General features: G+C 40.3%; 1 protein-coding gene across 1 annotated transcript in view; it reads left to right on the forward strand.

Annotated features, from left to right (window-relative positions):
- Positions 1–13,212, forward strand: part of KCNH5 (potassium voltage-gated channel, subfamily H (eag-related), member 5) — a 153,192-nt gene that overhangs the window by 45,655 nt on the left and 94,325 nt on the right. The window contains exon 6 of the mRNA XM_009332731.1: positions 6,156–6,585. Coding sequence (XP_009331006.1) covers positions 6,156–6,585 — 430 coding nt within the window. The remainder of the gene's footprint in view (positions 1–6,155; positions 6,586–13,212) is intronic.

Here is a 13,212-nt window from a genome sequence, read left to right on the forward strand (position 1 = left end):
GTTTGTTCAGTTTATTTCCTTCTTGATGCATTAGCTTTTCTGGAAAACATCAACATCATCTTTGAAAACTAAAGCTAAGAATTAATTTAAGTTTTAGCCCAAGCCTGGATTATTTTTACTTCATCGCAGCTTGATCACTTTTGTTGTTCTTTTTTCATTTACAAATGTGAAGAATCTTTGGGTATTTGTTTTAATGTTCTTTACAAGGAAAAGTTCAACCTGACATTTTGCAATTCTCACTTTATCCCTATTCTTTTTACCCTCTAAGGTGTATCTTGCTGTTGATCAATTTTTTATTTCTTATGTATTGTCAGTTCTCTGTTTCTGTTTTCTTCCTTGGGTGATTATTTACTCATTTATAACTGATGCCCAGCTTTACAAGTTTTTCCCCTTCTTTGAGATACAGCCTCTGGATATTTTGTACCTTTTGAGGTAAGGACATTCCAGGTGTCCTCTGCTGCCAGGGGTCTGACTCTCCTATCTCTCACAGTCCAGTTGTCTCACTTATTATTGTCTATAGTTCAATATACTATAATTTATAGTTTACCAACTCTTGCCCTTTTGAGATCAAGAACCCCAGTCCAGTTTACTTTGTGATTGTTCATTTTTTTATGAACTGATTTGATTCCTCCTTCAAGCCAATGGGGACTTCTGCAAAATCCTCTCAGAACCACATGTAGTGTAGCATCCCTTTCTGTGGAGTAATTGGCTATTCAATGAAGCAATAAGCATGCTATTGCATCTGCAGAAAGTCTCAGCCTACTGTTATTAATAGCATTTATTCTCCAAGCTCATACCGAGAAAGATAAGTCTCACATTGTGAGGCCATGCTCCGTAATATCTATCTCTGTAATAACATAATACAGGTTTGGATGCTGCCCAGATCCCGGCTATCCAGATTTCTGAGGATGGGTTTCATTTCTTCTCCCGTAAGCTGTGTAAGTGGTAGGCTTCCACTTCTTCGTAGTCAGTGGGAGGGGAGAGAGACAGCTCCAGGAGGTGATTCATCCCATCCCGGGCTGTCTGAGGTGGATTGGGTGAACCACTCTTCTGCCATGCCTCTCTTCACTCACCAGGGAGGAAAGCTGGACAATTCACATAGACTGGATGGTTGGCCGTGAGGTTGCAGCATTATGTGAGATGAATCCCACCCCAGGAGGGTGGTTAGAGCTCAGTCATCATGGGGCTGTGGCTTGTGCAGGTGTGCTCGAGCTCAACTTACATGAAACCATTTTGCTCTTGCACGGAGATAAAAAGCTCAGCCTGGGCTGCAGACTCCTCAGAGGATTTGATCACTTTAATGGCTAGTTTTGCTGAATGCAGGTTGCTGTAATTGCTTGCGTCTAGCAACTCTAAGCATATTAGCTTAAATTTAGCTTAAGAAGGTCTGTATACTGCAGTCACACCTTTGACTGCAGTGGCAACATGACCTACAGCATTTCCTAGAAAGGTTCCCAGCTCTGGTTCTTGGCCACTCCATAAATTCTTCAAAACCATAATGTGCTGAACATCAAAACATAGTGAAAAGCTCTTCTTTTTCCTCTGACCTTTTCCAAGACAGTGTTTTCTTTTAAATGATGCAGTACTGATCCCCATTTTCAGGGCCGTGAGGATTTCAGTTTTAGAACACATTTAAAATGCAAGTTTCATTTTTTTGTTGCTGTTGCATATGTGCCCACAGCTAACAACAAATAAATAAAAAATCATGGAGTGAAATCTAATTGAAAAAGTGCCTAGAGTTAAAAACACATTGTTCCCTAATAGAAAAAAAAAATTATGCACAAATTTACCATTTCAGCATACTGGGATTTAATTTTGAGGTTTAAGCAGATTTTAGTATATTTAGAAGGTAGAAACTAATGGCTGTTTTTGTTTTTATTTTACCTTTTTAAACATTTATGCAATAATTTCCTACTGCAGAAAAGACTACATTAGCAAGTAACCAGCTGATTAAATCTTTTAACATCTTTTGCAAAGATTTAGCTCTGTTATTCTGTTGCTCCTTTAGTGTAGAACAGACTCCACTCTCTCTGTCCTGGTTTAGGAGGACACCTCTGGCACTCATATTAACTCAAATGATTTCCTGCGCTTGTTAACCTTCATTTTCCTTTGATGACAATGTTCCCCTTATCCACTTGCGTGTTTGGCTCTCGACCCCTGTATAACATGACTTTGACAGCTTCATCCTTCCTATTGCCTGGCTTATCAGGGATTCATTAAGTGCAAGAGAACTCAGCTCCCTGTTCTTGCTCGAGGTGCAGAAGTCTGTTTCCACGGCGCGTATCACAACTGTAGGAAACATCTTTCTCAGCCTTTTGGTCAGAAAAGTTTAGTCAGACACACAGACACTTCTTTCATCCTGGAAGACTGAAGTTTGACGATGTGGTAACATCTAGGATCTGAAACGGCAAGATTCAGATAATTTTAATGGGAAGGAGTAGTCCCTCTGCATTTCACAGAGTGCTGTCATCACTTGTGCCTCCACTATCAAACTGAATTTCCTTTCTTAGTATATCAAGAGAATTTGAGAACACAGACTTTGCAAGGCTATTATGTCGATAAACTTGGGCTTTGTTTAATCATGAATGGCTAATTTAATTCCAAAGTTGAACATCCATTCCTTAAAAATGTCTTTCTGGATAAATTTGACATTGTCTTCATCCTTTGTGGTGGCTTCAGCTATCTGCTACATAGAAACAGTGGTACAAAAAGGGCTGGTTCAGAGCTACTGCTTGTGTCCTCTCCTGATCCAGCGGCCTTAGAAGTCACTGGGAAAGTCTCCTGTGACGCACTCTTGTAACACTTCAATCAATGAGGTGTATCAGATAGGAATTTGGTTCCAAACTTGACACACAAAGTGCAATTCTGGAGTAGGTGGTTTTTCAGTTAAAAGATTTCTATAGCTGAGGTGATTGATGAGGAGCAAGCTTAATGTCCTCATCTGATTAAGACGTGATCAAATACATTAGTCAAAACATCAAGGGGCAGGATTGGATGCTAAAACCTGTAACGAGGTATTTGCAGTCAGAGAACACAGACCAGCAGATACTACAGACAATTGGCCCAATTGACTAAATACGGCAATAGAGTGACAAATGCTCCTCCCAGAAGGTTGAATCTTCAGTGTCAAAAAGGTGCGTTATTTACATGATGCTAGTGCCAAATGGGATTACATGCTTCGTTCAAGGTTTCTAATCACCTCTCTGTTCCTTGAGTGCTGAGGTTACTTCAGTTAGAGCAGATGCTCCTCCTTTAGTAGAAGGGATTCCAAAATATTCATTATGGAGCATAAATATAGTTAAAAGAAAAATGAAATTAAAGGCAGCCAGCAATCAGTTGAGTTTAGAACACTGAATTTCTTAATAGCCCAAACTTAATTCAAGGCAGTTAGTCTTTCACATAATTTCCACCAAAAAGATTGTTGCTGAATCTTAGGCAGAGCTTTGTGTATTAACAATTGTGCATTTATCGTCAGGAGATTTTTTTAAGTGTAAAGGTACCGGCTTGACCCAACCCAGTACTTAAACAGTGTGATGCATCACATTTTCATTAGTATGTGCTTAATTGCTCTTTCCTAGGTAGTGTTTTATGGAATAGGCTTTTAAAGCTTCCAATATTGTCTTTATCTTTTGCAAGATTAGACATGGAATGTGAATGCTCAATAAATACATCTCTGATTTTTTGGCCTTAAAGCAGTGGGTCAGACTGAACTGGCTTACAGTGAAACTTACTTAAATGAATTACTCTTTGGAAAGAATACATTTCAATGTCACCTAAAATGAAACATTTTGTTTTATGCATAAGAGATGTGATTGTTATCTGTGCTTAGGGAAAAAAAAAAAATCACGGCACAAACTTTCTCCCAGACTTTGAAATAAATGCTGTATTTTTATATTAGTTGTACAACTGCTACTGTCCACCTACCTTAGAGATAAAAGATATAATATGGATGGAGGATGGAGTGTCAGATTGTAAACTCTCCTGATGAAGGGATGACTATCGGTTTGGGTTTGTGCAGTAGAAAGTGCAGTGTAAGCCTTGCCACTGGGACGAACTTAAACTACTGAGTGCAAAAAGGGGACTTCCCGATTTAGATTCCAGGTCTCTAACTCCTTCCCTAGCCTTAATCTTGGTAATGCACAGTCACTCTTTAAGTAAAATGGAAATAATGTGTATCTCCTTGACCAACACAGTAGGACCTGATCCTACAAAAAAACAGCCTACTCTTTTCTCCCTTTGATTTCACAGCAAGTTGTAAACTTTCAGAATCAGGGTTAATTCACTGAAACACACTGCAGATTAATTTCATGAAATACGCTACTAAACTACTCTGCAGTTTTATTTTTTAATGTAGATGTTGTTTCTATGGGGTGTGACGTCCATTGGCCCTAGTCCATTGTGTAACAAACATTGTAAGGGACTTCCCAGTTTATTGGACAAGTTGGCTGTTCAGAGTGCCTCACAGACATACATCCCAAAGCAAATAAGTAGATATACGTTTAGATGGAAATAAGAATGACAAACTAGATCTGTGTCTTGTGTAAATGCAAAATACAGAAATCAAACTGGGAAAATTCCACTTCCCTCCATGGTATTAGTCATCATGAGAGCTTGAATGCAAATACAGAACTTCAATTTATTAAGCATTTGGGGATCTGAAACAAATTCCAACAGGATTTGAAAAGCATACAAGAACTCTGTTGAACAGATTACATCTAGAAATATCAGATATGTGTTACCCTTCAAATGTTAGTTGCAAAAAGAAACAGAGGTGCGAAAGAGATTAATGTTTTTCTGGTATGGAAAACTGCAGAAACTCCAATCTTTTACTGTTTGATAATATAATTAGCCAGTGTTTTGACTAGACTGATTTGATAATGATGCATAGAAAAGGGCAATTTAATCTTGGCACAGTAACTGGGAATGTTTGCCTCATTGCTTTCTGTGTCTTAATTTCTACTTTAAATTAAACGTCTTCAGCTTCTGAATGTTTTATATTGGAAATCTTCCCTTACAAACCTTCTATTTTGAGCCACTAATTAATTTAATGCACAAGTTAGGTATATCATGGGCTTGCAATATATCAGGAACATATTTTTCTTCCCTTTCTGCATCTATAAACTCTATTAAAGTACATTGCAAACCATTTGTGCATTGAGGAGGACATACACATTTCTTGTTCCCTCTTAGATGTTTCTATTAACTTTTTGATGGTCCCTGTGCTTCTGTTCCCTAAATATTTGTACTTCCATTTAGTTGTACTTCATTTATCTTGCGTGAAAAAAAAACATCGCACAAATACTTGCTTTAGGAAAATATCTGCGAAGTCTGTTGATCGGAAAGGAAATTAACCCTGTCTGCAAAGGCATGTGGTTTTCTTGGCAGTGCCTTGTGGTCTGTATTACCCTCACTCGGAAAGGTGATGTGCCCACAGTTGTTAGTTCCATGTTCAGTCAGTGAGACTTCTTATAAATAACAAAATATCCAGAGTTATATTAGCTGCGGTGAAGGATAATATAAGGTGGAGACTGTTGGACTAGAGGAAGTTACCCAGCTACTCTCTGGTGGATGAGAGGAACAATAGGCAGATTTCTCTGCAGTTACCCGTTACAATTACTTTCTGACGTTTCTCTTGAGCATCTGTTAATGCTGAGGGTTGCTGAAGTAGGCGGACCCCCGTTTTGGCCAGAACAGCAATCCTCTGCTTGGATGTAATAGAATACTGTTCTCTGAGAAGCTTCGAGAAGACTCTACTTGGATGGTGTAGTTCCATCTGTGACTGCTCTTCCACCACGTTTGACCTCCTTGAGGTCAAAGCAGAGTGTCCTGTTTACTTCAAACTGGCCAAGTATCAAATTACTCCTTTTTGTAATAAGCATGCCATTTCTCACTTTGGATTCCACAGAACTCTTCTGTTACTTGGAAAGACTGAGCTTGAACGAGTAATTTATCCACCTGATGAGTGCCAAACTTGATTTACCCTGATGAGAACAAAAGTACTGGAGGGGGAGGAGGGTTTGATCTTGTATTCTGTCATCTGGGGCATGAAAAAATGCTATAGAAAGATTTAAAGCAGATGCAGGAATCGCTGTACAGGCTTCTGTGTTAACCAGCAGGATATTTCAGAAGAAATAATGATTTTTATTCTTTTCTAGGGGATCAGTAGCCTCTTCAGCTCCTTAAAAGTGGTGCGTCTTCTACGACTCGGTCGAGTTGCCAGGAAGTTGGACCATTATCTGGAATATGGTGCTGCTGTACTGGTACTGTTGGTGTGTGTATTTGGACTGGTGGCCCACTGGCTAGCCTGCATATGGTACAGCATCGGGGACTACGAAGTTATAGATGAAGTCACTAATACAATCAAAACAGATAGCTGGCTCTACCAGTTGGCACTGAGTATCGGGACACCATATCGATACAACACCACTGGCTCAGGGCAGTGGGAAGGAGGACCTAGTAAAGACTCCTTGTACATATCCTCTCTCTACTTTACCATGACAAGCCTTACAACGATAGGATTTGGAAACATAGCACCAACCACTGATGGAGAGAAGATTTTTTCAGTGGCCATGATGATGGTTGGCTGTAAGTAGAATTTCATTTTACTGTGTTTAAGCAAAAGGTAGCTGTATAGCTAGTATGATGGTTGCATAGCACACTTGCTGTAAGCTTTCTTGACATCCTAAAAAATCTAAAGTACCTGTAAATAATCATGAAATGAACTTGGAATTAGTGAAAACAGGAATTGAAATTGTGTAGTTGCTATAGATTTAAGTTGTTTGTGAAACTAAGTGTAGTACATACGTAAGTGTGCCCGATGACAATTTTATATTGAGTTCAGGGCCTCTTCTTTACACCTTAAAGATGGCTTTGATCATGTTTGAAAGGTCTTGGCTGGAATTTGCTTAAAAGTTACAATGCATATTCAAATTCAGGTAGTCTGACTGAGTTTTGCTTACAAACTTGCACAGGCTTGGAAAAGTTTGAAGTGGTTTTAGCCAATTCTCAAAACATTTAGTGATTCCATAAAGTGATGGTGTACTTTATGGGACTGGTTTGACTTAAAACAAGTCCTGATTTTATCTCCTGGATGTTGTGACGTTTGTCACCAGCAAAGCTAGGAGTGAAGGAAATAGTAAGACACTATATTGCACCTTTTCTCTGCTTCCTGCTGTTTCGCAGCTCCGCCGAAATACTCTAAAATACAGTAGTGGTAAGGCTACATTTCTCACATCGTGTGCTGCCAAGGTTAGATCACTGAGCAGCTCTCCAGGTTAACAGAAATATTCAAAATATAGTAAAGACTGCTGAATATGTTAATATCATTTGGGAGAATTATTTTTCTGTTAAATAAATAATTCTTGGTATTTCTCTGGTGCTTTCTAGTTTCTGAGCTCCATACAAACACTAAGCAATTATGTAACAAGAGAGCAAACAAAACCTTTTGAAAATAAGATCTGCATAATCTCTCTGATAATTATCTTGGCTAACACTTTGAGCTCGTCTCAGAGAAATACTGACCTATAAAAAGGAAGTTTTCTTGCTACAGTCTTTCTAGATCTTTAGAAGATTAAAGCCATTTGTTTGGAGATTTTTAAATGCTTTTTAAAAAGAGAGGTTGCAGTTTTAGGACTACGCTTGCAGCATGGTGCAATGAAATTTCTGCTGAACAGCATCTTTACATGACGGGTTGATGTGTTTCAAAACATTTCGAAGTCCATAAAAAGCAAATCCCCAAGCTAGAGCATTAATGAGCTATTGTAGCTAGGCTATAGAAAACCTATAGGTGCTTATTAGCCATTTGTGGAAACTGCTTTGTGGTATTTACAGAAGGCTGGGGATTTGGAGAATAAAGTGGATATAGAACATTTTAACTATTGTAATATTTATTTCCCTTGTCTTTTGTGGGGACTTCTGTTGCCCTGCAGAGAAGGGTCCCACAGAAGGAAATAAGGAGCTGTGGTAAATGATTGAGGGTGGGGTGAGAGCCATAAAAACGTAATGAATAATAATAATAGTAATAACAAAATAGATACATGGCCTCAGTAAGTGAAAAGGAAATGGAGCTTGTAACCTGCTTTGTATTTGTTCTAGGTGGAATATACTCTTGCTTTTTCATCTCTGAAACACATGTTAAAGATGGGGAAATACACATAGCAGTATCAAAGTTGACATTTACAACAATCTATGTATGTGCCACTGGCTGATTTTAATAGTTTTCATAAGTGTTACCTACAAAATTACTAAATGTACATGTCAAATTTATAAGTGGTACCTGTAAGCTTAGCAGTTGGAAAACCATGAGTAGGTTTATAGGCTTTTGGGCAGAGTCAAAAGTAGAATCTAAAATTCAAGAAGCACGGCAAAAGGACAGTGACGTTGCTTATTGCATAAAAATAATGCCATCAAAATAAACGTGGCTTCTCTTGTGAGTGGGGTGAAGAGCATTGTGGCATGCAGGAAGGCTACAGACAGAAGAAACCTTTTTAGATTATTTGCAAGTGTAAAAATGCTCAATTATGATGAAATGGTTAAATCTTTTGCAAACATATCAATGAAGATCTGAAGATTTTCAATACATGCACATCAGTATGATGACTGAAATCTAAAGGAGTTGCTTGGTTGCCTGAATACTGGTTAGAAAATATGCCAACTTCCAAATAGATACTGGTCATGGGCTTTATACTTGCAATATTTCTGTGAAGAGATCAGACCTGCAGGATTGTATAAGCATGCTTTGCAGTGCCAGCCGCTGAAAACATGACAGTCTGAACACCAAAATGGGACAGGAAGGCACAACAAATAGCCGATGGAAAATGCAATTTCTCAGGCAAAGTAGCTGGTGAGCTTGGGGAAAGGATTTGGCCCCAAGAAAAGGTGTAACTAAGAAGTGAAAATTTTTCATTTGAGTTGTTTTCAAAACAAGATGTGTCAGTTTTTCTTTTGAAACATGTTTTGAGATAAACATTCAGCAAAATTCAATTACAGTTCAATCAATAAAAAACTGGTCCCTGAACTGACTCCCGTTACAAGCAGAGAGAGGCTGTGAAATACCTTTGGTAGTTCTCCTGAAGAAGTTTGCTAATACCAATAGTTGATGTTGGCAGCGTCTTTTCTAACAGACTGTGCCAAATAAATGTGTTAAACTTAGCACTGGAATCGGAGATAGTAATTCATCACAATCCCAGCTGCCTACTTGTGCAAACTGCAGATATGAAAGAAAATCTTCACTGCGTTGTCAGCTAGCAGCGGCTTGTTCTGCAAGCCTGAAGTTTCCTATTCACGCTGGCAAAATTATCAGGACCTGGGAGGAGTATTTGAAGAGATTTGCAAATCCTTCTGGTGGGCAGGATTGCAAAATGGTGTACTTGTTAAAAATAGCCAAATTCAGATTCTGTAGCTGCTGATAAAGCATTGCTTGGCACGGGGCAGTGGCGGGGGAAACCCAGATGAGTGGGGCTGCTTTTCAGTTTGATTGGCAGTTTGTCACTTGGTTGTTCACTGAGGACAGAATCGCGTGGGACATTTAGACTGAAATACATCACCTGTCTTGCAGGAAAGAGAGCTTTGAATAACTTAACCTCATCTTGTGGAGCTTACTTCAGATTTCTTTTTGCCTCACTTGCTTTTTCTTGGTGTCCGGTGCTGTTCAGCAATATTTTTTCTGTTGCTTCTTGACACTTGAAAAGCTCAAAATAGCAAACATAAAGCGTCCAATGACAAGGGAGCAAGGTTTTTACAAGGGTTATTGTTTAAACGCCTATTCTGCATTTGCTGCCTAGATTTGCTGAATATGCATTGAAAATCTGATTTTTGTAGCTCCTTTTGTGTTGATATAGGTCATTTCATCCCCTCTGCACAGAACAGAACAAATAAATAGGTCCGTCGGATCCTTTGAATGGACCAGGAATTGTTTATCATTCAGGAAGGACCTTTCTTGTAAACCTCCCATTATCTTCTGTCAGCTCACAGCCTCTAGCAAGAAACTCTGTCTCTGCTGCTGCATGTCGCTCCAGCTCGGTCCACAGGCAGGTTTTAGGCTTCTGCAGCACAGCCATAGATGAAGATGTAAAACTAACTGGGTTTGTGCTTTTCACAGAAAGGAATATATTAAGAAAGAAGCCAGAAAGATACTTTTGGTTTGTACACCATTACTATCTTGCAACTCAGCAAAGCCAGGACTTCAGTGAGCAGAAAGTCTGTAAAAGGGAAAAGGCATTTTGGGGAAGGTGGCAATATGGCAGGGCGAAACAGCTTTCAGAATTCAGGAGAGATGAGTTTTTCTGAAGAAACAAGTGTGAATGTTTAAACACCAAGCGTTTGTGTACTGCCGTATGCCGTCTTTCCTCCTGTGCTTCCACTGGGAGAAAAGTGGCCAGCTTCCCAGCTTGCAGCTCGAAAGGTCTCTGATGCTCTTCTGCAGGCTTCTTGTGTAACCTGGAGCAATCGGTTTGCCCCTGTCCATGTGCAACAATGAAATTGCTCTGAATGATATAGAGCAGATTGCAGTCAGTCTAGCCCCATAAATATGGCATTTACATGAGTTTATTTGTCCTGCTGAGTGGGCCCAACCCAGCGCATACTCCATCTAAGCAATAACAGAAATCCGCTGTATTCCACTGGTCACTGAAATGCTACGATGATCCTTGCTGCAAGGGAAGGTCAGAACAAGGTATCGAAGGCAGGAGTGTCAATGAACGTTGAATACTTCACTGTTTCTCAGGATGTGAAAGTCCCAGAAGAATCTCTTAGTCATCCATCAGTCCCCAGAAGAGCCGAGAAAGGGTGCTTTGTTGTTCCTGCATTAGGGAGATGCTTCTCATATACCTAGCTTCCTTTGGCTTCTGTTTACTTCCAGATTTATGGGGAGGTGGTTGTCGGGGAGATATTTTTCAATGACTGGTTTTAAATTATGGTGAAGACAGGCTTGTTAATTCAAATTGGTTTTGTGTATGAGCAGAAGAATTTGTTGTGGTGATTGTACAGGATACCTTCTCTGGAAAATTGGTCATTTCTGCCAGCTATTGGAGCAATTTCTAGACAGCTCTTTCCAAAACTCAGTTTCTAATTTCATGGCTTGAAATGCTGACTTCTTGTTTTCATCCTGAAAATACTCAGGATGATACCAATTTGCAGGTTGGAAAAGAAAACAGACGTGATTGCTGTCACTCTGACCCCGAGTTGTTATTGTTCAGGGGAGAGCTGATGAAGGAGAGCGTGGGTGGGTTCCTCTTGATACCCTGCTCTGCTTTTAATTTTACTAAACAGAGAGAACAGGACATGCTCTTTCCTATTGAGATCGGGTGAGATGCTCTCATCCGAGCCACCTCTGGTTCTAAAACCTCCCATATTGGGCGAGCGATGCTGAAAGGCTGCTGGTTGCTCGTGGCACCCCCCCTTGCTGCTGCTCAGCTCTTGTTTTGGAGTTGTGACATGGGCTGCCGCGGACTGTCAGTCATCTCTCCATTGATCTGCCAAAAAACTAATTCATTATTCAAGTGGCTTCCTTCATTGTTCAAGTAACATTCGTCAGCTCCCTGCCAATATGGTAGTTAGCCACTTGAGTGCTGTTTGTATGAATCACGGAGGTTTATCTAGTAAATTTGTTAAGCAGTGGCTAAGCCCACGCACTGACACAACAGTGTATAATTGTAGGAAAGCGCTTGCCTGGCAGACTTCCAGACGAGCAATCCCAAGAGTCCATGGGATTTAATTTTTGATCCCGAGGAAATTGTATGTGTAAGATAGCACCTTCTAGCAAAAATCGTTGCCAGTAATGAAGATTAAATCATATTTTTCACAGCAACAGATAGTAATGTGAGAAGGCTTTACATCTGTAGGAATTCATAGGCTTGAGTGTTTAGCTGTGGTTGAAATCCAACGCTGCTCTAAGGGTGTCCTGCAAGAGTCAGTCCTGGGTAAGGGCATTTTCTTTTCCTGCAGAGATGTGGGATATGGGAGAGACACGGCTCTGCACCACCCGTCGAGGAGCCGCAGAAGGGTTTGACCTCTTCAGCAGCAGAGGACTTGTGCCAATTTTTGTGCTGCTCCTTACAGTTTCTTAAAATGTGGGCCAGTGGGGGGAAACACATCTCTTTGAACAAGAGCATGGCCCCACTAGCGAGCTCTTAATTGCTTCAGCTACATACAGATGTAACCCCCAAACTGCGTTTGGCAGGCGGGGTGCAGGGTGCTTCCACAGCAATTGGTGTGAAGTGGCTGGAGAGCTGGGTGACAGCCTGCACCCCCTGGAGGGATCGCTTGCAGGTTATTGCCAGGTTGGACTTGGCAAAGTTTTGAATGTCCTACAGAATTTGGACCAGTGAAGGAGGGATGAAGCAGCTTCTCTCTTCTTCATGGTCTTCTACATTGTACAATGTGAATCTACTACACAGTTTGGCAAAACTGCCCTGATCGAGGCTACTGAGAGGAGGGCACAAGGTTGCTTCCGAACGAGGAGCTTTTCTGTGTGCAACTGCTTCCCTCCTGCTCCTCTGCACAAGCATGCATCCACCCGGAAAGGCTGCAAACTCAGCTGTGCATTAATAACTACGTCTCAAAGGCAGAGCATTTTATTTAGGGGTGGTGGAGATTGTCTGGAGGAAATAATTAGTTTCTAATTGGACTTCTAAAAGATGTAGGGCTAATGGAGGAAGAGGTGTTGAGGTGGGGACTGCCTTGCAGTAAAGAACTGCTTTGTCCCAGAGTGGTTTTAAACATTGAGACAGGGTGCCAAAGATTTTCCCAGAAGGGCTGATTTGGGTGTATTTCTAGCTGTCTTGTTCTGGGCAGGTTGGCATTTGGCCTTGTCATCAATACTCCGCTGGATGATATACCAGAAGTAAAGCTGTGTATCACCCCTACCCCTTGTCTTTGAAGTGAGCCTATCTTGATATTTCAGAGCTTGAAGAAAGGTTCTCAAAAGGCGGCAGGACACCTAGAAGACTAGGGTTAAAGATTTCTGCACAAGTAAGTCAGTGATACAAGTTATAAGTGAAACTGGGGATAAATTTATTAGTTTAGTATTTCAGATGAGGCAATGAGAAAGGTGATAAATTCTTTAACAACCAAATCAGGAGAGAGTAAAACTGTTCATTCACATTTACCCATCAGCACAAACAGGAGGAAGTGACACAGAAAGTTACATGAAGTTGCCTTGCAAGTGGAAATTTCCCCTTTTGAGTGCCATTGAAAAAGCATTTTGACACTTTT

Source organism: Pygoscelis adeliae, unplaced genomic scaffold (genome assembly GCF_000699105.1).
Source record: "Pygoscelis adeliae isolate BGI_AS28 unplaced genomic scaffold, ASM69910v1 Scaffold179, whole genome shotgun sequence".
NCBI lineage: Eukaryota > Metazoa > Chordata > Aves > Sphenisciformes > Spheniscidae > Pygoscelis > Pygoscelis adeliae.